This window comes from Antedon mediterranea, chromosome 4 (genome assembly GCF_964355755.1).
Source record: "Antedon mediterranea chromosome 4, ecAntMedi1.1, whole genome shotgun sequence".
Taxonomy (NCBI): domain Eukaryota; kingdom Metazoa; phylum Echinodermata; class Crinoidea; order Comatulida; family Antedonidae; genus Antedon; species Antedon mediterranea.
In genome coordinates this window covers 35,296,296-35,322,948 of record NC_092673.1, presented here as the reverse complement: position 1 = coordinate 35,322,948, position 26,653 = coordinate 35,296,296, and the positions used below count along the sequence as shown (strand labels likewise).

The 26,653-nt window shown below is 33.2% G+C and overlaps 4 protein-coding genes across 4 annotated transcripts; 2 read left to right on the top strand and 2 right to left on the bottom strand.

The window, feature by feature from the left end:
* The first annotated feature begins 1,594 nt into the window (after window positions 1–1,594).
* Window positions 1,595–4,967, top strand: LOC140047424 (calcyclin-binding protein-like). The gene is made up of 6 exons (XM_072092445.1): window positions 1,595–1,736; window positions 2,342–2,546; window positions 2,658–2,754; window positions 3,232–3,331; window positions 3,838–3,935; window positions 4,365–4,967. The coding sequence occupies exons 1-6, from the start codon at window positions 1,719–1,721 to the stop codon at window positions 4,516–4,518; spliced, it is 672 nt and encodes a 223-aa protein (XP_071948546.1). The 5' UTR covers window positions 1,595–1,718; the 3' UTR covers window positions 4,519–4,967.
* Window positions 4,968–5,098: 131 nt separating this feature from the next.
* Window positions 5,099–10,021, bottom strand: LOC140047422 (crystallin J1A-like). The gene is made up of 7 exons (XM_072092444.1): window positions 9,831–10,021; window positions 9,321–9,494; window positions 8,866–9,057; window positions 7,771–7,927; window positions 6,993–7,189; window positions 6,323–6,459; window positions 5,099–5,674 (listed from the first exon to the last, which is right to left on the bottom strand). Exons 1-7 carry the CDS (start codon window positions 9,913–9,915, stop codon window positions 5,585–5,587), a joined length of 1,032 nt encoding a protein of 343 aa, XP_071948545.1. The 5' UTR covers window positions 9,916–10,021; the 3' UTR covers window positions 5,099–5,584.
* A 106-nt stretch (window positions 10,022–10,127) lies between these two features.
* Window positions 10,128–15,660, top strand: LOC140047421 (uncharacterized). Its single transcript, XM_072092443.1, has 10 exons — window positions 10,128–10,253; window positions 10,607–10,795; window positions 10,957–11,106; window positions 11,203–11,337; window positions 11,544–11,615; window positions 12,160–12,277; window positions 12,532–12,799; window positions 13,276–13,378; window positions 13,685–13,995; window positions 14,345–15,660. The coding sequence occupies exons 1-10, from the start codon at window positions 10,220–10,222 to the stop codon at window positions 15,392–15,394; spliced, it is 2,430 nt and encodes an 809-aa protein (XP_071948544.1). The 5' UTR covers window positions 10,128–10,219; the 3' UTR covers window positions 15,395–15,660.
* A 149-nt stretch (window positions 15,661–15,809) lies between these two features.
* On the bottom strand, window positions 15,810–26,648 carry LOC140047420 (pre-mRNA-splicing factor SYF1-like). The gene is made up of 20 exons (XM_072092442.1): window positions 26,558–26,648; window positions 24,877–25,025; window positions 24,298–24,421; window positions 23,840–24,037; window positions 23,473–23,607; window positions 23,075–23,239; window positions 22,698–22,757; window positions 22,524–22,608; window positions 22,250–22,401; window positions 21,682–21,801; window positions 21,133–21,233; window positions 20,715–20,790; window positions 20,324–20,410; window positions 19,614–19,814; window positions 19,083–19,158; window positions 18,771–18,880; window positions 18,042–18,245; window positions 17,510–17,684; window positions 16,881–17,001; window positions 15,810–16,340 (listed from the first exon to the last, which is right to left on the bottom strand). Exons 1-20 carry the CDS (start codon window positions 26,591–26,593, stop codon window positions 16,160–16,162), a joined length of 2,556 nt encoding a protein of 851 aa, XP_071948543.1. The 5' UTR covers window positions 26,594–26,648; the 3' UTR covers window positions 15,810–16,159.
* Window positions 26,649–26,653: the final 5 nt, after the last annotated feature.

Sequence of the window (26,653 nt, the reverse complement as noted above, 5' to 3'; positions counted from 1 at the left end):
GACACCAAAAAGCAATTATTATGTCGACCCGGTGAACTATATGGCTTTTGGTTGGACATGTAGCATTGTGAAAATAGTGTTGAGGCAAGTGCTTTTGTTGAAACTGAACTTGTATTACCTATACAACTAGTGACACAAATCGGGACAAAAATATCTTAAATGGAAAACATCTGTAAAGGACAAAAGAACACTAATTCTGCTTTCTCTCTACAACTTGCTTCTACAAATGCAGACGGAGAAAGAGATTCTAAGTTAAGTATCATTTTATTTGAAAGAGGCTGATCATAAAGATATTAACTTGAATACAGAGAGTCGACGAAATCTAAATGATGTGGTTAAACTATATCCCTATATACAGTATGGTATGTATATGAGAGGACATGTATGTGTGAGACTTGCTGGATTTACATCAATTGATCAGGGTCATTGAGCGTGGTATCATTGGAATAACACAAATTAATGATTTCATCAGAGCTGGCAAATTTAGTTTACATTTAAAGAGAGATGATATCCCGATTAATGAAGAATGCTGCAATTCGCACAAAGGTGTTTGTTGGCCATGGCATGATGAAATTGGACAGAAAATGTTTGAGGCATTGGTAAAAGTCTTGTAGAAGGCAAACTGTCTATATGGGATCCTAAGAAAACAACGAATATTGGCAAAAAATATATATGACGGTGAATACAGGTGACAAACTTATCAAAGTAAAAGAAGACTCCTATAGAGATTATTTGCCGGTGAAATGAGGTATTTCAGTTATTTTGCCAATTTGTTTCTGAACAAGGTCTGTGGAAGTTTGATGGATACAGCAGTAGAGAACGAAGGAAGGTCAACTTACTGTATCGCATCCAAGATTAGAAATATTTCATTGAAGGACTTTGGCAGAGTTAGTTGTCATTTAACTGAAGAAGTTTATGAGATGTTTTAATATGAAGAAGTGTACTGTCAGTAATGTAGACCTCCTGATGGTCAACATTTTGTGTTAATCACCATGTTGTTGTCATAAGCATATCATTTTGTATATTTCAATCTAATTCTATTTAACTTATACAAGTTTTAATAAGAAATTTAACCCATTTAAAAAAAATTGCGGCCATTTTAAAATTCAAAATGGCCGCCATTTTGTGTTAATCACCAATGTTGTTGTCATAGGCCTATCATTTTATGTGATTTCAATCAACGTCATAACTTGCACATGTTTTAATAAGAAATTTAATCCATTTTTTAAAAATGGCGGCCATTTTGAAATTCAAAATGTCAGAATACTAATGAATATAGGTTTATATTAATTCTTATATAGCAGAGAACCCATATGAACTTAAAATATTATTCATAATGGGTGTTACTTTGTCCAATATGGTACATTTATTGGATATTTTACATATTGGCGGCCATCTTGGATTTGACACCCTTAAGCTTTTTAAAAAAAAATGGCAACATATTTTTTTCATTACTTTACATCCTAAAGACACTAAATCAGCTGGAATTTTGCTTTTAACAAAAAAATGACACGAAATTACATACTGGCCTACACTACAAGGCAGTTGCAAGTAAGTGGACGGCGCCGAGATTTTGTTGACAAAAGTTTGTTGAATAAATCAAAATAGAGGGCAGCAAAACACAAAACAAATCAAAAACCTTAAAAAAAAGAGAATCGATGATTCGAGAATTTTTGCCTTGAACTTGTTTCGTGTAAAAAGAAGAATTTTAATTTAAAATGTCGTCCAAACAAAACGTATTCATTTTTTAAATATTTTATAGATAGTTAGGTATTACCCAAAATAGTTCAATGTTCTATTTAGTGTTAAATTAGTTGTTATATTGACTATTTAGGCTAGGCCGCAGTAAATCCGAAATAGTTAGGCTAGACACGTGTTTATTTCAGATCATATGCGTGGTTAAAACAATGTTGTCCAAGCACATAGGCTGGGTGTGGATGATTGGACCCATTTACCAATGTAAAGTTAAGAGTAAGATGTGGAGCCATTGATATCAAAACTCGTTGTTGACATGTGGGAATTGAACATATATTGTTAAGGCTATGCGTAGAGTAGACCTAATAATAATAATCTAGGCCTCTAGTAGGGCCTTTAGGTTGAAATTACCAAATTCCAAAATAATAACTTGTAGGCCTAGCCTCTGCCCTGGCTACAGTAGTGTCCATTGGCCTAGTTACAGAAAACTTAGTCCAGATGGGTAGAATTTTTCTAGTATTGATTTAGAAAAATGTAATAAATTGATCTACCTATACTAGGCCTATAGGCTAGTATTACTTTCACTTCAGTCTAGGCCTTTATATTATAAATACGGTTTTACTATAAACTAGTTTTATCCTATCAGTTACAAAAAGATGCCGAAGAAATACAGCATCTTTTGTCAATGGCAACAAGAGAACGAGTAAAGAATGTGCTAAAGTTGGAAAACCAAAAGATAGAAGCTGAAATGAATCGACTGTCAAACACAGAGGCTGGAAAAGATGATGGAACAAGTGTACCTAAAGTACCTAAACAAAAAGAGTTTCATGCAAAAAAGATTACTAATTATGGTAAGGATACAGACGCCAATTTTTACATTTTTTTCCCCGTTGCAAAAATAAAGACACGTTTATAGCTGATTGATAAAATATTTTACATTCATTTGATTATTATTTACAAAGGTTGGGATCAGTCGGAAAAGTCTGTCAAAATGTATGTGTCGCTAAAAGGAGTGCATACAGTGCCAGCAGAACAGGTTACAGTCACATACACTCAAAAGTAAGTTGAAGTAGAAGAAAAATGACCCAATCCCCGAAATCCCCTGTTTCATGGTTTTACCTATACAACCCTCAAAACATGTGATGTGCTGGCCTTTCGTTTTCTGTAATACAGTCAATAGACGATTTTCGTCCTACGGAAGCCATCTTGCAGAGATGACGTGACCAGCCAAGCATAGAAATAAAAAATAACTGAGTTTGCAGCGGATTTCAGGACATCATGTTAATTAAAAATCGTATCTCCTGAACGGAGGGTCGTATGAGAAAAATAAATTACTGTAAAATGTTCTTTAAAGATTAGCCTACATAACTGTATGATTGAAAAAATGTTTTTTTCGTAGCATGAAAATCGTCTATTCAGAAAATCATTCTGCTCATGCTCAGAAATATGTGCACATTCACAGAATGATTTGATCTGAAATGTTATATTTAATACGAAAATGTTTTTTTGTTGATCCTATTTTATTTGTTTCAACAGGTCATTTGATTTGATAGTTCACAATCTAGAGGGCAGCAATCATCAGTTGAATATAGCAAACCTTCTGCATGACATAGATGCTGAAAACTCATCATTTAAGGTAACGAGAATTTGCTACACAGGTGTAAAGGAGTTGTGTACTCATACGAGCCATTGACATTTGGAAAGTCAATGAATGCAATAGAATAGGTGCCTCCATAATAGGGGTGTCCCCTGAATAGGGGTTGGTCATAGTGTGGAAACACATATTACCCCTTGTTCATGATTTATAGAGCGCACGTATCCACAAAGTGCTCAAGGCGCTTGTGAAAACCATGAAAAATACAAACCTTGAAACTAAAAACAACAAAAAAATTTGCAAAAAGAAAAAAAAAACGGGAAAAAAGCAGACCAATCGAACCCACATCACTGCTTCCGTTTACCGGCAATTTAAGGTGTGTTTTAAAGGAAGGGTTGTATTACTAAAACATTTTCTAGGCCCTGGAAGAAAGTGACTTTCATTAAAAAGAAAGGTAAAATATATAAAGACAATTTGCTTTGTTTTTAGACACCATTATAACATTATTTCAGTAACCGATTTTTGTTTGTTTATTCTTTATTATTCAGATAAAAACAGATAATCTGATTTTATTCTTAAGAAAAGCAGAAAAAATCACATGGAAATATTTGACTGTAGCAGAACAAAAGTCAAAATTAATGAAAGAGTAAGTGCAATTACAGAACACTTAATTACAATATCATTGCAGTGTCAAAGGTCAAAGGTTGCGTACAGCGTTTGTAGACTAGTAGGGTCAACTTATTAATTTTCAAAAAATGGATGCAAACTAAATAAACTTGCAAATTCATTACAGTTGAAAACAAATTTAGTTGAGATTGCATGCATGAGTGATTTTTTCTACAGCGCCCTCTATTTTTAAATTTCAGATTTTACCCAATGCTTTTTTATTTTAGCAAGATTTTTTTATTATTGACAAAATTATATAACACAAAATCAGCTAAAGAAAAGAACACAAAATCTGTCTATCTGACCTTGATTTTCAGTATCGACGTTGTGCTTAGGAAGATAAACATTTTGTGAAAATTAGTTACACTTCAATAAACAATTTTAGTTGCATCATAATTTCATTTTACAGGTCCGCACCGCCAAAATACGATGATAAAGCCGATCCATCGGCTGGCATAATGGACATGATGAGAAAAATGTACGATGATGGCGATGACGAAATGAAACGAACAATTGCAAAAGCATGGACAGAGTCACGTGATAAAGAAAAGGATATGCTGTGATAAAGGTTATTGACAAATAGGCAATGGGTCAGTTTAGGGTTAAAGGTCAGAGGGCAATGACTTTACAATGCGATTCTCAAACTTATTCTATTATGTTACTTAAGTAAAGCATATCTCGTCATTGGACAATCCTTAGTAATCGCCATACCTACAAAGTACTAATTTGTTAAAATAATGAGTAATTTTATGAAAAAAACATTTTCTTGATTTATTCAACACATGAAAGTCACATAACAGCACTATATATCCCTCTCAAACATCCATGCAATAAATTATTTGATGCAATCATATGTATAACATTCTACCACCAGAGAAAACTGTAAAATCATGAGTTAATTTAATTAATAGTAGAGTATTTCTATTCTAAAATGTTCTGAAATGAATATTTACGCTCTAGTATTGAAAAAAATCATTTAGTTCTAAAACGAAAATGATAAATAAATCGCACTTGAAAATTAAGTAAAAATGAATTTTTTGTGAAAATTGTGCACAAATAGTAAATAAAACATTGTTACTGTAGTATATTAGTAAGCTTTTTATTTCAATTGATTTCATCTAATTTAATTCATATACTATTAATATAAAAGGTGCAGTTTTGAAATATCTCAACAACAATTATATAAATTTCTTACAAGTGATATATAATAACTAACATTGATTGCCCATTCAAAATTATAATTATCATAATTCATCCCATATATAAATATTCATTTGGTTTGTGCAAGTATAACATTGTAAATACTATAACTAACATTCATTGAGGATAGTTTATTTTGCCATTTACACATTCATATGATAAACATGAAATCCAACATGACTGCTAAAAGAATTTCTTCCAGTAGTTCTGGATGTATTCAAAAACATCCAGATATAGTATCAATTCACCAGGTTCCTACAAGGCCCCTTTCGATAATGCTTTCATTAGGTCCCCTGATATTTCATTTTTTAGAGTTTAAATTATTAGAATTAACATATAACAAAAACTGAATTTGCAATGAAGGTTTTAAAATTATATCCTGTTAATAAAAAAACAGCATTGCTGATTTGCATGATTTGTACTTTATACTCATTTGCATAATTCTTGCATCATTTTCAATGTAGAATCAAAACAGTTGGTTTTCATCTTCCAGTCATCTGGTATACATTCAATTCCATTCTGTACAAATATAAAGAAAACATGTGAATTTGAATCTAGTTTTGAACCACATAATGGACCAGGATTATCAATACAGTCAACTCTCCCAATACCAGACACCCTTTGGGCTGGCCGACAAGATTTTATTATGAATTTTCTATGTGAAGCAAAATATGACTTCCCTATTCATTTATGTATACAGTAAACATTAAAAACAGTTAAGGCCAATTTAACGGTAAGTGAAAACCGTGTAGGTTATCCCAAGTCGGATCTGTATCCATTTTAAGCGGAAACCGCCCGTCCGTTCCACATTGTGTGTAAATGGTCATAAGGAGTAGATTCTATATTTGTACATTTTTACGACTCGTCTGTGTAAATTGGCCTTTACAGGGGCGAATACAGGTTGCTAACATACAATATTAATCGTCTGTCAAAAAAATAGATATCAAAAAGTAGTTTATAATGTCGTTTTAGCCGTGAAAAAATGCTACCCCCATGGGTCAACTCCTGACTACATCATTGTAAAAAGTCACCCTTGCTGCTAAGCAAGCCCCAACATATGAACAGCTACCCCATGGGTCAACTCCTGACTACATCCTTGTAACACTCACCCTTGCTGCTAAGCAAGCCCCATGGGTCCACCCCTGACTACATCCTTGTAAAACTCACCCTTGCTGCTAAGCAAGCCCCAACATATGAACATCTACTAGTACAGCCTGCTGCCCTCATTGTTGTCTGTATCGCGTCACAATAATCAGTCGTATTAATCAGGCAATGAAGGGTTGACTGGAATGCTTCTGGGACATCTTCAATTAGAAAATTAGAAACAAATATTATATTTTGAATTATAAACCAGTATGATTAATTTAGCAAGAAAAAGAGAAATTTGATTTGATTACTGACAAATAAATACATTTATAAAAGAATAAATACATTTATAAAAGAATAAATACATTTACGTTTATATGTAAAATTTGTTGTTGATGAAACAGTACGGAAATACTAAATCAATGTTGATTGGTTGATTTGATTTATTTCAATACCATACATAAAGAAAACAAACAGAAAAACAAAACAGAATCATTAGTATCAGGAAGAGCCCTCTGATTTACATCCCAAGTGGTTTCCATACAAGATTCTATCTTATGAATTAATTTATTACGCTAAACTAAAGTTAACCATGTTTTAACTTTGAAAGAGCAAGAATTAACTTGATGAAGAAGATAACTACTTCTTGCAGGTTCACATAGAGGTCATGTCATGTCATAGAGGTCATGTTTGTGAAGATCATGTTCAATTTTGAATGTAGGAATCTACTCAAAATAATAGTAATACTCACAGCATTGGTTTTTGAAGACTTCTGTCGCTGCTTTTCTATGAGGAATGTCTTTTGCATTTATCACTGCCTGGAACTCATCAGCTATTGTAGCATCTAATGGTGTTGGGTTCTTTCTCTCAGGATTCTTGAGTTCTTTTATGACAACGTCCAAAGCATTATCTGCTTTCTCTCCATACAAGATGTACTGCTCAAGAATTCTGAATGAAGTTATGTTAAACTTTATTATTCTTTGCAATAAAAATTGTTGTGTAACTTTGCAATCATTTTTTGGAGGTAAAATAGTTGTTTGGGTGAAACTTTTACTTTGCAATGACCGAATGACATGGGAACAAGTTACGTCAATCAATCGATGTGTCATCGGTCGCCTGAACCCAGAAACTACCTAAACTATTTTGATGTGATTGAGGAGGCACATCCCAACTTCCCCTGCATGCGCACACTATTGACATGACCTACTGTAGCTTATTCAACTTGAAAAGAATGACGATGTGTGGGGATGCTTCAATGACTCTACCATTTATGGAGAGGTGTGCTCAATGAATACTTTACCTTTTGGAGTTTATTTCTCATTCTTATATACAAAGACTATTGTTGGTTTATCCAGGTAATCAATACATAGTAGAGTATTTACAGCCAAATTGATAAACAATGTCAGTTTCCTGACAGCAATGAAGTGGAACACGAAATAAGCTGTTTGTGGTAAATAAAAGGACATTTTGAAAGAGATATTTAAAAGCCAACTGTAAAGCTAACATTGTTATTTCAAGGTCATTATTACCTAGCAGCAGCTAATCCGTATGACACAGCTTTTTGCGACGTCAACACGACCCGGATCGAAGCTTCAACCATTTCTAGCATATTTTCCTTCCCAGCATACACTGCAACAATTGGTACCACTGGAACCACAGCGTGCATGTCCTTCATTTTATCTAAATCTGAAATTGTTATTAAAATTATAAATGATTTAAAACTCAAAAAGTACATGTACTGTAGCTAAATTAGCACGAGTCAGTTTTATTTTTATATATGCACCCAACAGCAGCAAAACCTGCAATTACATATTATGAAGATATAATAATATAAGCTAACTTTGTAACAACATCTAGAACTAGAAAGCCACTCCGAGAGTGCATACCTCCGCCTACTGTAAAATTCTCCTACATAAGATTTCTCCGGTAAAAAATATATATATATATATTTGTGTGTGTCTTAATGCTGTTTGTGATTTAGGCTAATTTCACTACAAGCATGTGTATGCGAGTTTGGTGTAATGGTTATGTAAGAAGCCTTTCAATTAACAATAGTTTCAGTTGACTAACAATAGAACAGCAACGCGAAAATCAAACGAGTGAATTTGAAAAGAAAATAGGTTTTTTAAACTACTGGCATAAAAAAACGTGCACATTAAATCAAATTATGTTTTAAAATTACAAATCACAAACTAGTTCTCGAGAAAATGCAATTTCAGTATACTTGTTTACTTTAAGACTGCTCGCCGGCTGTTGAAAAATTCTGTCCTATCTTTTAACACTAGCAGGTCTGAAAAGTATACTAAAAAGAGGTCCAGAATTGGGACAATGGTCCCAAAATTTAATAGAATGGTCCTTGACCACATATCTATCTGTATATTCATTTTGGTAAAGATCTTGTAATTACTTTTTGAGTAATCCTGCTAACAAACAAACAAACAAACACACGCTACCGATTACATATACCTCCTTGGCGGAGGTAAACTATCAAAGGATCAACTTTCAGTAGAGACTTTTTTCAATACAGAAATTTAAATTTAATTTTTAGTATATACTAGTTATAAAACAATTTTTATGAAGAACAAAACAATTTTTGAGAGAAAAGAGGCTATGACATAACCTACTATTTTCTTGACCGTCACCAAGGTGATTCTGCAAGAAATATTTAACGCAGGCGGAACGCCAGGGTCCTTCAATTGGAAGTTTCTTCTTTACATCTTTATCGACTACGATAGCATTTAGAGGTTGTTTTTCATAGTCACTATCAGGACCAAACATGTTTACAAGTTCCTTAGCGTATTCTTCTGCACTAAAACCTGTTAAATGAATAAATATATAAATACAAAAATATATCTCGTAATTATTAGTGAAACAAATGATGAATTAATAAATGTATTTGTTAAAAATATTTATCTTTTTACTAATATTAAGAAAAAACTCCGTCTGGAACCCAGCCTACTTTCCAACACTCATATTGCGAACTTAAATCATTAAATCTAGCAGATGTAAAATAATTATGTAACCACATGCGTATTACGAAACTTGAATCATTAACTGTAGTTTACAGTGAGAGTTTCACCTTTTGCTGTATAGACAGATTTCAGCAAACTCATGATGTGGTCTCCATACACAGTATTCCGTCCAGTTGGAAGGGTGTAAAATGGATTCCTGGAGGGATTCCAGAATTCCATTGGTTTATCTCCAACTATTTCATCCAGCTTTTTTAGATCATAGTTCCAATGCAATGGCTGTGCTATAAGAAGAATATGGTGGTATACTAGATGTTATTCATTCATATTTAATATACTTATTTGTCTTATATCCTTTTTTTTATTGTAAAAATCAAACAAATACATTTCTTACTCAGTATGATTTGGAATTTATATAAAGAATACATTTAAATAAAACATGTCTAATTTGCTTATATGCAAATTTGAATCTACACCCTTTATACATATAAGAAAAACAAGCTTTACTAGGACTGAAAATAGTGTCAAGGTCTTCTGATCAATTAAAAAAAGTCTAGTCATGGACCATGGTATAGAATAATTAATCTAAATAGTTGTGGTGTATTTTAAGAGCAAGTTACCTGCAGCATCGGCTATGAAACATCCAATAACTGAAGCAATTCGTCTGTTGTTTACAGTCGTATCCGATGAACTGATTTTCTCCATTGCGTTAACGTATAATTAAAGGGAAATCCTCAAGTTGTTCTGTGATGATGACCAGTGTGAATACAGCCTATAAAGTGTACCTGGAAATACCACCTCCAGTAGTGTGTGCTGTGTGTGAAAGAAAGTTAAATTACCCCCTCTATATTGTCGGTGACTTTTTTTAATAAAAAATGAATTACCCCCTCAATATTTAATCGGCGAATTTTGTTTGTGTGCGCAGGATTTCAAGTAGAAAAGGGAGCCAGTAAACTAAATAATTTGTTGTTTTAATTGTAAATTCGAATGCTTTCTTGCGTTAAATACAATGGAAAGTAACAGCGATATGTATGATATTTCAGGTAACCTTACGGATGATTTACATTTAAATGTTTGCTTTTATATTGAGGAAAATAGTTACTATAGCTAGGCTAGGGCCAAGGCTGATCTTCCAAAAATTAGGCAAGACGAATTACTCCACCGGAACAAAGTCGTTTCGTGTGCGTGGCCTTATTATGATATTTTAAGCCTAAGGTTTATGACAGGTAGTCATGTGTAATGGGTGACTGGTTTAAACATTAATTTATATTAAAATAGTATATGATAATATTGTATATGGTTAGTTAAAAAAAATCTAGGCCTATATAACATTACATTTAAATGTGTTGAATTGAGCTGATTATTTTGTAAGTTTTATTGTATTCAAAATTTGCAGGAATAATAAGTGAACCTGCTTCGGTTGTTGAACAGGCAACTACTATGTTAACTTGTGCGCCATCATCAACACCCGGATTACGCAGAGGTGGAAGAGTTCGCAAGCAGAGAGCAGTGTCACCAGACATCCAACAAGAAATAGTGAAAGCTAAGAAGAGGGGACCAAAGTCATCTGGAGCCGAAAAATCTGGTAGGCTTTGAGTTTATTCTGGTAGGCTTTGAGTTTATATTATGGACCTGGACCTGGTTGGTGCACTGAAAGGTTGTAGGTTTGATTTGAACTGAGGGCTATATTAACATAACTATAAACTATATTCATGCACAATAATTAATTGAAAATTTCTTTTTCAGCAAAACCATTTTGTTGCGATAATTGTAAGTCTCCTTATATTGTCAATCCAAAACGAAGCATCTCAAAGAAAGATCCAAAGAGGGCGCCGGCCCCTCGCTACAAAGTTGACCCAGAAACAGGCAAAAAACTGATACTATGCAATGCATGTGGTAAGTATATTAGAACACTGTAAATGTGAATACATGCAGTTTATTGTGAGTAGCAAAATAAATGAGTGTATTACTGTAATATTATTTTGTTTTTAGGTTTGCTTTTTAACCGACAACAGAAGTCGGTGCGAATTAAACCTCCAGTCGCCACAGAAGCTGATCGCAAAAAATTTGCAGAGGATTGCGAGAAGTTTGCGCAGTCGATGGCAACAAGATTGAATGATCCCGAAGGTAGGAACAGCACTTTTGAAAATTAATATTTTTATTAATTTGTAGAAACGTGTAAATAACAAAATATTATAGTGTGAAGTACCATTTGTAAAATAACAAGCCTCATTATTTATTTCTTGTACACATCTTATTTTATACTAAACATTTATTTCAAAACATTGTATTATCTTAAAATTCAATTTGTCTATTTTATTTTTCATATTTAGCTGCAAGGTTCACCTGTAATATATTCAAATCAAGACCATGTGGTTGTCTTCAAAAGTATATTTATGGTGATGGTAAGATTACATTAGTTTCTAACCTGTACTAAATTGTATTGCTCGGAATATGCTACTGTACTCTTAGGGTGAGAAAAACAATTATTTATTAGCTTCAGTGTTACACACAAGGCATAATTTTAAATGATAAAAATCAACAGGAGATTAGCCGTTTGACTCACTAGTATTTTATTATATTTCAACAAATGAAATCTATGCTCTGAAACAGCTCTTAATTGGCTCACACATATACATGTATATAAAGCAAGCCATCCCCTTGCTCAGTAATTACGAACCATATTATTCCATCTCTTCCACCCACCCCAAAAAAATCATTCATGCATGTCCGAAAAACAAGTTATTATAGTTAATTTAATTCATCATTATCATGGAATTAAATTTTGACATTTCCCCAAGCTACTGTATATATTCCCTATGTTTGTTACAGTACAGTAAAGAATTTGTGTTTTTGTATATAGAACATTGAATATCATTGTTTTTATATAGTTTTGCTTTTGATTTTAACAATTTAAACACGGTTGTTTATTTGCTATGTTTCTTGTAGATGGTACTGAAGGATGGGAAGCACGCGCCAACACTTTACTTGATTTATTTAAAAAAGCTAAAGTTTTAAGGCTAAAGAAATGCTATGATGAAGAGTCTGTTGATTGTAAAGGAAGAAAGTAAGATATTTGGACCTTTTTATATATTTATATTTTTGATTTCCAGGTAAATAAACACTAAATAATAAATAAACACTAAATAATATATTAGTAAAGCTATGTTTGTGTTTCACCATGTAATTCCAAAATTTGAAAGAATCTCAACATTTCAGAGAGAATTCTAATCTAACTTCACTAATATGATTATTCTTCCATATGCAATTTTTTTCACTTACAAAAATATTAATAATATTTAATAATTTTTTTGTGAGTAGAAAAATAGGTCTTGGTAATGGACACAAGAAATCCAAAGAATATGAAGAATTTGTTCTGAAGAAGAGACAGTATTTACGAGAGTTGAAAATATGTGAAGTAGCCGTTAAGAAAGTGCTGCTATATTCAAACAACTTTTTACATCGTGGTCTCAAGACTGAAGCCCGACCTTGGAGGGTGCAACGTGTACGTGGAAAGTCGGCGCGTGGTCTACTAAAGACGATTGAAGAGTTGCAGAATGAAAAATGCTGCGATGATCAATGTATACTTGTAAGTATGATAAACATGTGATGAAATAAATTCAACGTGCAAACTAACTAACGCATTGCAACATACATTTTTAGATGTATTTGTTGTTCAAGCAAAATCAAAATATACAGACCTTTATCTAAAGAAATAAGAAGAGAGCACTGAATAGCTCCCCCCCTTAAATTTTCAAGGAACTTGATTTTGTAACATTTTTTTGCCGGTGCCTCTTTCATTGTTGAAAAATTCTTATTATATTCGACATTGTGGGAAATTTCTATTCATGCAGTTAATTTAACATATAATTTTAACGAAAAACACAGTTTTTGTTGTTGTCTGGAAGAATTAAGGAGAGCTATTTTATATTTTTTTTAGGAGCGTGGAGGAGCGCCAGCACGATCGCGCTCCTTTTAAATGAAGGTGTGAATATAGTATAGTACTATTAAACTTTTTTTGTGTGTTTCCAAAAAAAAAATTGATATTTTATATATATTTTTCAGCTTGCCAAGACTTATGGAGTTCTGGTGAAAAATTGGAGAGAAAGAGCAACCTCAAGTCAGACTGAAGCCAGGAAAGTATTGGCTGAAATGCTCATTCCATCAGGTAATAAGTAATTACCTTATATAGATCTTTGTCAACTTTGTTGACCCACACAAACTGCCAACAGAGATCCTAATGTATTTGCTGTTTCCAAGAGTTGATTGCTTCTCCATCTCTATTACAATCAATCCAATAGGATTCCATGGGATACCTGTATTAAGAACATTTTCCCATGAAACGAAAAGCTGCAATATGTATATGTTTTAACAAACCCTATTTAGAGGGACATCCTTATTGAGGGTTCCAAAAGTTTCCCTAATACAAGTTCTACTGTAATTGTAATTGTTCAATGCCATGATTTGTTTTCAGGTGGAAGAACTAACTGCTTCAACTTCATCGCTATGGTTACTGGAAGCAGTGCGAGGACAATTGGTAGAGTCAAACAACAAATGCAAGTAACGGGAGGTAATCGTGAACCCCCACCACATGGATTGAAGAAATACTGGGAGAAGAACCCATACCATAAGCAACCAAAGCTATCAACAAGAACTTCCTCAGAGCCTAGTACTACTGCTGTTACTAGTAGTAATAATACTGGTGGTAGTAGCAGTAAGGCCACTCCTACAGATGGTGGGCTGAACACAACTGAAACACTACCCAACACCAAAGAGATGTCACCGGTAAATTTCATTTTTAAATATTTGGTAACATTCTACTACTAATAGGATAAAAAATAACCTTTTAACACTTACACAAACATATTTTAGTACCATAATAAAATAAATTTACCCCCTTCCCAGTATTTCAATTGACCAAAATATATTAAAGTCATATACTCTCAAATAACCACAGTATAAAACATCTTTATTAAGAATTGTAGTAAAGTCAAAAGCTCCCAATTTTCAGAAAGTCTTTAGAGAGGACATGACACCACATATTTTAACAAAATTAAATAATAATAAATTTAATAATGTGTGCAGTTTATGTGAAGCCTTTATTAACATAGATAATATAATTTTTAATGTATAGGAAGAGTTGAAGCAACATCAATCAAATCTGGAGAAGATGCAGTCGCATTTAGAAGAGAAACGACAGAGAATAGAACAGCAACAGCGTTTGGTGGAAGAGCAGCTAAAAAAGCATAAACTAGCTGAACAACAGCGAAAGAAACAGCAAGAGCAATTGATAGAACAGCAGCTACAACAGCAGAAACTTGCAGAGCAGAGGCAGAAAGAACAACAAAGACTAGCCCAGTTGGCTCAAGCTAACCACACTGATTCTCAAACATTTGAATGCAGCAAAATTGCTCAGCTTTTCTCGGAAATGCAGGGGCAATTTTTCGGGCAGCAGTTGCAGCAGCAACTACTCACCAATCAAGCGACAGGGCAGGCAGCGGCTCAGGCTATACAAAATGCAGCTGTTCTCAATGCAACACATCCTCCACCAAGTTACAATGTAGCTGTTGCTTTGAATTCAACAAATGCAGCTGCACAACAAAGCAGTTCAACCAGTTCAAACCAGTCTCAACCGGCGCTGGTATTTCAAGCATCACATGTGTCTGTGCTGCAAAATTTGCTACTTGGAAATACACCTGTACATTCACAGCAGCTGCTAGGCATGCATAACCAACAACCACAATTGCAGCATACAACACTATCACCAGCCAACCAACAGATATTAGTGTCTCTAGCACAAAACTTTAGCAGCTTAAATTCGGAATTAAATGCTGACTCCAGCTTATCTGATCAAAGTTCGTCAGATACATCACAAGACCAGTTAAACCTATCAGATGTGATGACGCAAGAAGGTAATGTTGAGCATCTGAGCAGACTTCCTGTCAATCAGTCCAAAGGTCACAGAGTTCATCAACTTGTAGGAGAATCGTCCAATCACGAGATAGCAATATTAGTACCAAACACAAACAATAATGGTTCACACTCAAGCACAGATCATAGTGGTACAGTTGAATCTCTACTGTCGTCAGATGCATTGCAGATATTTAGTGAAAACAGTGAGAACATTATATTACAGTCTATACCAGTATCCATCACCATGCCAACAATACCTTCATCTTCATGACATCATCAGTAGTCAAGTGACATCATGATCAGTTATCAAGTGATCGTTTTCTATTATGTAAAACTATATTTAATGTAAAAGTTTAATTTATTATAAAGTTCGTTGATAGTAAGATGGTGAGTATAGCTTTAATGAGTTGTAAGCAACATTCCATACTTTATGAGAATCCAAATATGAATGATCCATCCAGGAGCAGATCCAGCATTGTGTATAAAAGGGAGCGCATTGTGTCATGCGTCGCCCTCTAAATCCAGCCTGTCATCATTAAAATGCTTTAGCATTATTGTTGTAGCACATGCCAGTATTAGATACTTTAAAACATATTTGTCTGATACTGGACAAATAATACCACATTTGTCTGATGCTGGACAAATAATGTGTTATTGGTTGCTGGTGCATATTTACATTACAGTTTCCAAATATGTCTTCAGTTTGATTAACAATGAACATAATCCTGCATGCATTCAATTTAAAGATTTATGAAAGGAAACTTGTTTAATGTCTAAGTATGTGCCTTATATTTAAAGTTATACTGTATTCAAAAGACTCAATATTATAATTTCTGAAAAATGCATTTTATTATCGCGCCAAACCCCATCAAAACATCTTGCTCACATTATTAACTTTGTATATAACCTAAATTATAGTTTATAATGTATTTTTTATTTTGTTGTTACTATTTCAACACATAATATACCATTTTATACATAAAAAAGTAAAATTATGTTTGGAAATTAATCGTTTTTGCTTGGGTGTGTCTGTCAATTATTCTTGTGTAGTTTTAATTCCGCCAAAAACTTCAGATGGGACAGATTGTTTCTCAATATTGACCTCGTCTACATCAGCTTCGCTCTCGTCATCATCGTCACTATCAATGGCAATCTCTTCAGGATTGGCAGTCCTGACTGCCTCCTCCAGCTCTTCGTTGGTGGCCTTGTTGTCACTCCTAAAGAACAAAAAATGATAGGAATATAGTTACCTCTTCAGTTACAATAATTTCAAGATATGAATTGGTAATATTGAAGAATTTGTTTCCAATTTATTAAAATTCCAGAATACTTTCTAACTTTCTGGTTGGAACAAACAATGGTAATATTTAAATGTAAATTAGCTGCTTTGAATAACAGGTGTAACAGATAATAAAACAGAAACTGCGAAGGTTACAGTTAAGCAGCTGTCATATAAAAGTGAGGACATGCAGGAGAGGTGTACAAACCAACCAAAGTAAGTATATTAGTTGCTACTTGTTAAATTTGTGTAGATGTGCATAGCTTGTATGTAGTTGGGCAACACTACACATGTCTATATTCAAACTGGATTTGTGCAGTTAATATCAGGAACTTGTACATATTGTCTAATTGTAATATAAGCCTTCAGTTACAAAAGCTTTATTGACCCATTCATAATCTTATTTGATATTTATCATATCCCTGCCTTATAAGAAAGTATTCAAACATTTAGAAAGTGAATATAAAGGGAATTATACCTGACAAATAGGATATCCTTTTTGGTCTTTGGTTTATCAGCCTCTGCTTCAGCAGCCAATGCTTGTGCTCTTTGCTCCAAGATCTTCATATCATCCATACCACCTGAGCCTAGGTCAGACACTAAAACATAACAACAGTAGTCTTAGTTAAACAGGAAAGCTAAGTGGCTGATCCTTCAGTTTCTGCAAACTTTGTTTTCATTTTATTTTGGTTGTACAAAGAACTTTTTATCCTCGATATAGACCATTTTTTCCCATCCATAATCGTATACTTAAACTTACAGTACTAATGCCAGCCTGGCTGTATACAATTTTCCTATACATACTGTAATATTTTTTAATTATGTAACTTCTTTGACAGTCCAAATTACCATATATGACCCAAATATAATCCCATACCTACGTGTATTCCCATGCTCAAATATAAATTGTTAATGCAATTTGTGTACTTTATAAACCCATGTTGTAACTTTTGCCAAATGTTATATATACCTAGGCCCTCTGAGACTATAATATATACAGTAATAATTTTCAAGTTAATTATTCATTAAACAGTGTAGACTTAAGGTTTCCTATATGATATAAGTTGATGCACAAAGGGTTTCTAGCAAGATGCAGGCAGTGTTTACCTGTGCCTGGTGTGAGTTGACTAGATGCAGACAGCATCTGCGCTGACATGAAGTTGACCTGCGTGTTGTATGTGGCTTGTACACTACGCTTGATACGCAACATCTCCCTCACAGTGTCCTCGTTACCGTGCTTGATTTCAAATTCTTTCCAAGTTTGCCAAAATGATGCGGTAGTCTGAAGAATAATGTAGTTTATCAGTCTATATTTGTAAGCAAAATGAGGTAGACCAGGGCATACGTACTGACAGCTTAGCTTCCAAATAGAAAGAAATAAAAAAAAAAACAACAGGATTGTATAGAAGAATACAAGTTCAGGTTCACCCTGGACTAAGTATAGATATTTTTAGAACAGTGGATGACTCCTTGAACTGGATATTATTAATTAATATAAATAATATTGTGTTTTATTAAACACCTTAATTGATAGAAAGTTATTTGAGATATAGAGTGTCTTTAAATGCACAGAATGAAATGACAGCAATTGAAAGGATAGGAAATAGCATTATATGGATCATGCCACAATTATACTCACCCTTGGATCACACATCTGAGAGCAATGTGCATAGACTGCTCGTGCTCTATCAATCTCGCCTAGTTTGCGTTCCAAATCTGCATAGCGTATGCACATCTCTCTGGCTTGCTCATCCCCTAGTACTTCTATGGCCGTCTCGTACGTAGTTCTTGTATGCGTTACACCATAGATCTCGGCTGCTCTTTTGATGTAAATGTTGAACATCTAAAATCAAGAAAGTATATTAAAATCATCAAAAAGCTCACAAAATTCCCAAAAGTACAAATTTTCACAAATTCTGGTACATACAACCACTTATTGTTACATAGCTAGTGTGTGTAGGCCTCTTTTCCAAAAGCTCTGTTTACACTATCAAACTTAATGCGAAAACAAATGATGATGTCATATCACTACCATTTGTGCATATTATTACCATATTTGTGCATATCATTACCATATTTGTGCATATCACTACCATATTTGTGCATATCACTATCATATTTGGGCATATCACTACCATATTTGGGCATATCACTACCATATTTGGGCATATCACTACCATATTTGGGCATATCACTACCATATTTGGGCATATCACTACCATATTTGGGCATATCACTACCATATTTGGGCAACCTTTTTTGTCAAAATAGTTTGACAGTGCAAACAAAGCTCTTTAGTACGTCCCAGTTTGGAAGGTCTAGCTAAGTTAAAGTAGTTTCTACATTAAAGGTTTAAGTTCATGCTTACCTCATACTGTTCTGTTGGTAACACTGCCTTGGTGGCTCTCTCATATACTGCCATAGCATGCCTAGCCAACCCATAATTTTCCTCTAATTTTGCATACAGTAAGTACAATGCTACAGCAAGAAACAAATGGGTAAGGTGGATGGAATAACATTACTTAATAATTTATTATAAACATATTGGATAACCCCTCAGGTATAGGTATATTTTATATATTTTTAAGTGATAAAAACGACAAGGCATCATGTATGGTTCACTGCCTTGTAACAAATTAATTAAACAAATAACATATTAATTAAACAAACATGTGATTACATTTGGCATATTTTGCTGGACATTCTTCTAGGCACTGTTCAAATAAATCCCTTGCTCTTTCCAATTTTTTTCCTTCCTAAAATAAAAGTAAAAATCCACATCAAATAGTATTGAATATTTAAAAATGAAATAATTATATTGTTTTCATTCATTTTTGTAGATTTTTAATATCTATATTTTCTCATTATTATTTATTTCAACAATATTTATTTTTTTGTTTTAATTCATTCATTAATAGGAAATTCATAATGGTGTAAATTTTGATTTTATCTTTAGATATATTTTTACTGTCAATATATATTTATTTTTTTAAGGGTCCATATTAGCTTAAAGATATGTGCTCTGCATAACACAAATCTTAAAATATGCATCCTCCATGTACATTATGTATAATGTGTTGTATGCGGAAAATAAAGAACAACTGAATTAAAGCATGTTGTTTAACATTTCATAAAATAGTTTAATATTTTGATCTATGTTTGTTCAGAACATGTTTCTGGGTAGTATTATGTTCTTACTCTAGTCACTTACATATCTCTGTATAAACTTTGTTAAGTAAGTATTCCATATGTCATAAACGTTAGGCCACTTGAAGAGAGCAATACCCTTCTCATATCCTTTGAAAGCCTCCTCAAAGTAGTTATTCTCCTCCAGGAACATGCCGTAATTTATGATGATCTGTGGGGTTGCTATCCTAAGGTCAATGATGCGATCGTAAACTGACTTGGTGGACTGTACAATAACAAAAAACATTGTCAATGTTTAAAAAAAAGTTGCAATAGTATTTTGAAATTGCAGGATTAAGAAATTGTAGTTTGATAAATATCATAAGCGTAATTTTTAAAGATATTTTCGAGACTGACTCTTTAAAACTATTGTTTGAATATTTCTGCAAGATCATTCATTTCCTGTGGTCAGATTCAAAATATGGAATAATATACCCAATGACATTAAACACTAAGAAAAATAAATAAAATCAATACAATTTTTTTTTTCAAGAAATTGAAAAGCTCTGTAATTACTTTCTGGCTTTTTGGTTTAACTTTTTGCTTATTTTATTTTGTATCTCTCAATGAGATCCAACCACTGATACACACAGCATTGTCATTTTTTCAGTGCTTATTTTATTTGTATACAAACTGAGAGTATTTTCAATATGAAGAATGTGTCACAAAAATTGGCTTTTATATAGGAGTAGTAATCAAAATCATGTACCTAATTTATTTTTTATTTAATTTTACCTTAAATGTTCCGAAGGATTCCTCCAAATCAGCATACATAGACCAGACTTTTAAACTTTTGTATAGACGATTCTGCACTGGTTCACTCTAACAAATAAAAATTAGTTATTTTTTTAGTTTTAACGTCGATTAAATTTGTTATTCTATTTTCTAACGTATGACGAAGAGGACGTTAAAGAGTCACTATCCAATCAAATTTAAACTATACTATAAAAGTCTAAGTGGTCTAATGGTTAGGACATCTGCTTATCAAGTAGAAGGTCCCGGGTTTAAATCTCGGTTCGGAATGCTATTTCTCATTTTCAGTTTATAAATTAACTATTTTCAAGAATATCCCTACACAGTTTAGAGTTTATGTCTGTGAAATATATATTTTAACATTATTAAATACCTTATCATAATAGGCTGCTTTTCTGCCTGGCAGGGCTGTTGCTCTCTGCATTAATTTCAAAGCCTCCTTGTAATTCCTATTATATAACAAAGTCAATTAATCAGCATTCTTTCCAGGATCTATTAGAGCCTTAAACATAATGTAGACACTTTTTTGTAATGTTTTTGTTTTTGAGTTGGTGTTGTGTCTGTTGGATATTGTGCTCCGCCAACAGAATTTCTATGTTTTTTCTTAAAACAAATGATAATAAATGATACTTGACTTGACTTGATTTATCAAGTTTATTTATTTACTATTTCATGAATTTTAGCATGTCATATAGTGTCATGTTGCCAGTCTTTAAACTCTGCTAATAAGTGATATGGGCAAATGTTATAGTTTTAAGGATTTTTGAAAAGTGTACAGCAACACAACTTACTCATGTCTTATTTCCATCTCTGCTCTTTCACACCAGATGGCTGCCAGGTCATCGACCTTTACATACTCAACCTTGGTTCCCTTCTCAAAAATAACCCGGGCCTGATTGATAAAAAAGAAGAAAAGTAAATTGAATGTCCAGTCTTCGGGTTTTAATATTCTAGTTAAAATATAAATAGTGCATGGATAAGGGCTAAAATAACTAGAATTTTGATTTTTTCCTGAAGGAAAAATGGATTTGAACTATGACCTTGAGTTAAAAAGTAATATTCACAATGCTTTGTAGAATTCTTTGTCAGGGATTTAAATTGTTGATTCTATCATTTATATCATGATAATTTTCTAGCCTTGAAAAACTTATATATTTATATTTATGTTTTTAATAATTGAAAATCATTTTTTTAAATACTATATTAAGGCAATACATTACATTGGATTTGTAAACTAATAATCAAAATGTCTTTTTCTAGGAACTAAAACTAAATATGTGAAATTCGTATCAAAAACAAATAATAAATTCTAAGAATAGGTCAATACACTTTTACAGTACCTCAGCAAGTTGATTGTGACTTTCATAGAACTTTGCAAATTCAATCCAGAGTGTGTGTAGCTTACCAGTGGCTAGGTTGGGCTGAACAGTCTGTACTGCCTCAGTGAATGTATTAATAACCTAGGTTTGAAAGGATAACATTTTATTTGTATTTTATGTCTTTAGGTATTATTTTGGTATCATCCAGTACAACAGAAAGTCAAGAAGATAATTTTATCTTGTATTTTTTTAGATGTTTTTATATGAATGGTTTTATGCTATATTTGTTTTTATTGTGTTTTCTTGTTATTATGACGAGCAATGAATTTCCTTTTTGAGGATCAATAAAAGTTATCTTATCTTATCTTATTTAAATAATCTTAGGTACCATCATCTATAGTAAACAATGGCCATTGCAAGTGTTTTACAGAAAAAAACAGCTCAATTTAAAGTGCAATCTCAATAGCATTTGTGTTAAACTATTATTTCAAAGCCTTTCGTGCATAAACTTATTGAAAATCATACCTTATGGTATGATTGGTAGATTGTACATTAATACAACAAACTGAATTAAAATGCAAACACTCACTTCTCTTGGCTTGCCTTCATACAATTTAACTCGCTTATGCCATTCATGAACATTATGCGGATTTTGTCGCAACAATACACTATTCAACAGTAGAGGGCGCCTTTCCATTAGGTACTCGTATCGCTCTAGCCTTAAGTCCAGGTCAATATCATCTAGATTGAAAAATTTAAAAAGTTTCAAAGATAAAATACATAGCAATACAATAATCATATTTAACCATAAGTTTATCAAATGTTATATTCATAATGACAATAATAATAATAATACTATTTACCTTCTTCTGTTGGTCCCAAATCAGAAGTAGTCTCCATCCTGGCACTAATCATGCCTTCTTCAAATTGTGCATAAGCATCAAACACCTGCATGGAGACCAACAACACACAGTTAAATGTTGAAGCAAAAATAATAATGCAAATAGCAGTAACAATAATTAAGAAGTTGAAAATACCTGTGTAAAATCACGAACAGTTGTGACGGTCAGAATAGCTTCTTCATAAATATCGCGTGCCTACAAATAAAAGTAATAGTAACAAATAATTTAAAATGATAGAACACAAAATAATACAATTGAGGACTGGTACCTTTCCAGCATACCATGTTGAGAGTGGTCTATTGGTTGGCAAAGATTTCAAGAGGAAGAGTTCAAGTTAAAATTTTAATTTAATTATTTTATATTTAAAACTGGATGAGGAAACCTGTGTACTAGAGTGAAAGGTTGAACCAACTCTGGCCAAAAATATCTTAAATTCTAGACAGCCTATTTTGAGAACTAATATGCAATTATTTTTCAGCTCAAGTACTTTAGCCAAATCAATTTTGAATTACCTTTTCGAAGTGTCCACTTCTAATGTAATAATCGGCAAGCGAACACCAGAGTTGACCTCGTTCATCGGTGAATCGTTTGATTCCCTGGCGAATGATTGGGTCAACCTTCAAAGATTTGACCTTTGTAGGATTCTTACATATTAGATCACATAGATCATGCCATAGCTGAAAGTATAAATGTTCAGAAATGTAATATTGATACAAAATAAAAAAAATAGTTTTAGAAGAAACATTAAACTTGAATGTTGCATATTATGAGCTGTCATCAATTACATATTTTTGCACGCCGGACTTTAAATTAATGGTGCTTATACCCTAGTGCCTACATCTGCACACACATTTTATTCAAAAATAAAGGGTAGGCTTAAATCTAAGGGTGTTCAATAGGGTGTCTGTACCTGATGATTGGACTTTCCTTTCTTGGATATAAACTTCTCGTCATTAACTACTCCAGCCAATCTAACTGCAGCTTCATCCAGTCGATCTATTGATATCAAATAACCAATGTACTGTTCTGCATCTTCTGGAGACAGCTATAAAAGACACGATGAGAAGACACGATATTAAGTCAGTTTCTTTAAAGGTGAAAAACTGAAGTCATACTGCTCATAGTGTTAGAACAAGCTTTATATTCTAAAGCTCTGTTTACACTATTAAACTAGTTACATGACAAATGTGATGTGCCCAAATATGGTAGTGATATGACATCATCATGTTTGATAGTGTAGACAGAACTTTATTGTAAATACTAGTTTGCTACAATACCTGCAGGAAGCGTCTGTACACTCTCACAGCCGTCTCATACAAAGGATGCGCAACAATGAACTTTATGTACAACGGCCAGATTCGTTTATGCTGTGTGATGGGCAGCGCCCTCAATGCTCTGTCAAATGTTCGTCTGGTTCGGATGACCTTGCATTGATCCATCAAGAACTGGCAATAATCCAACCAAATGCGAGGCATCTGAAACAGATATAATTTTTTTAAATATAGGATACTAGGATCCATAGACAATTTGTTTTCACAGGACAGATAAATAGTAACACAGGTTACTTAACACAAACAAATTCTTGAAAGAGTGGAGTGGATTTGAGTTAAACATGTAGTGTAGTCTACAACTCCACACGAAAGGCATACACTCTCAATTTGTCTTTATATTATTTAGATCTTAAAATTCACATGAAATTCTTTTCCACAGCATTATTCTTGTTTATTTTTCATACCTTATGCATAAAAACCAATCCTCTTTCAAATGCATTGTTTACGTCTTCGTAGGCTGGATCAGTTATACAGCGCCCTTTGATCTGCTTCCGGCGAACTTTCAAGTAGTTGTACCATAACTTGTAACTGGAATAAAAAAGGGATAATTATTAGGAATGATTATTTAGGTTACACTGTGTAGCAGATAATTTCTGTTCATATTGATCACAAAAATATCCAATTGAAAAAAATGTAAATTGCATTAAACATATATTGTCCCCCTGAACACATTTTTTTTCAAATTTTGTGTTGAATATGTCATTTTAATGTCACAGAATAGTTATTCAGTTTGACCATAAATAGGATCAGAAAAAAAAATTATTTACCAGAAAAAGATGTTAATTCAAAGCAAAATGTATTCAAGTTGGCTGCCAGCCAATGGGTTCTTGGTTGGATTTTTTGTATGTCTTTTTATAAGTGAAAGCTTTTTTTTTTCTAAGGAAATGATTAACTTAAAAACACAAAATGGCCTATTCAAAGTCTGATTTAATTAATCTTCATTTTTCATGTTTTTGGGGGACAATACATGTCTAATTATTCACCTTCCAGGTAATCCCTTTAGAGCACGTTCATAGATTAGATTGAGAGGTGCTGGTGGCCCTTCAGCTTTATGTTCAATGTAGCGTTGCCAACATTTCACAGAGTATGGGTTACGTATAATTTCCTCTTCATAAGGAAGGTCATCTTCTTCCTGTTTCAAGATAATTGTTTCGGTTTAAAAAAAAAATGAATTCTATATTTAAATAATTAGTTTACTAGCACACTGACATAGTATTGACACAGACAGCTATGACATATCATGAAATAAACAAAAATTTGTTTTCTTCATTTGGTGTAATTTATTATTTTCTATTGACACATTTGACTGTCCGTCTAAGTTGTTTTCTATCATCATGTTCAGCAGTCGGTGCACCTAGCTAGTTATCTATGCAGAATAATCAACTTTGTTTGCCTAGAAAACAAGGTATTATTAGACTATTTAGATGCACTGTTTTTTACAGTGCCAATAATAAATCGCTGTGGCTAAAGATACGGTACCGTATTCTAACTTCTGTTTACTAAAGGTACGGTAAAATTGCATTACGTCATAATCAGCCAATGGGGTTCTGGTACGTGTGTGACGTCATCATATAAGGATTTTTTTCATATCGCGTCTGTTGTATGTAGAGAATTCCTGTCGGCGGCGCCAGGCTGCATGGATGTGTGTGCGCTGATGAGGGTTTTATTTTTATTCCAAATGGCCTTTAGGCCTATATTTTTTATTAAACTTTGTTTACAATGGTGACCATAAACAACAAGCAAATGCGGACAATAAAGGGGCCCTCAAATACTATGATTTTTAGACAGTAGCCCCAGGGCTGAGTCAATCATCAGCGCACACATGCAGCTGGCCCCAGCCTGGCATCGCTTTCCCTACACACAAACAAACTCATATAATGAGGTTATAGTACGTAGGCCTCTTTTGAAACGGTTTTCTGTATTCTAGAATTAAAATCAACATGTTTTGGCTTTTAAACAAAATAATAACAGACGTAGGCTACATTTAGTTTTTGTCACACACGACGGCGATAATAGCGATAAATGAAGCATAAAGAAAATGCGGTTGATACTGTTTTCGCGATATGAAAAAAAAATCCAAAGTCCTTATACGATGACATCACACACGTACCAGCACCCCATTGGCTGGTTATGACGTAATGCAATTTTACCGTACCTTTAGTAAACAGAAGTTAGAATACAGTACCGTATCTTTAGCCACGGCGATAATAAATAGCCTCAGTCGATCTAGGCCTAGATAGCCAGCCTAAGCCTATTTAAAGTTGAAAAAACTATATATACAGTAGGCCTAGCTAGGTAGGCTACTTACTAACTAGCTAGGCCTACCAATTAATGATTAGGCCTAGGCCTATTTAAAATTAATGATTTATTAATTAATGATTGATTGAATTAATACAAAGATCTTAAATAATTAATGCATGTACAGTGTTACAATATGCATATCAGTAACAGATGTACAAGGAGTAAAAATAAAAAGCTAGGCCTGGTGTATGCACCAAGTTACAAATTACAAAGGGGGGAAAGTCTTTTCTGAGCCTTGACTATCAAAACGTTCTTCTGTGAGCGACACATGCTTAGCTAGGCCTGTGTATTCTAAATAAAACAGTGGTGTTAACGAATATTAAATCATATGATATAAGGTCGATTCGTTAAAAAATAACTTACAAACATTAAATTATCTTTATTCCTTAATTCCGGCATATTTACGTTGGACAAATGTGTATTTTAAAGGATGGCTCTAAAAAGTTCACATAAAAAATA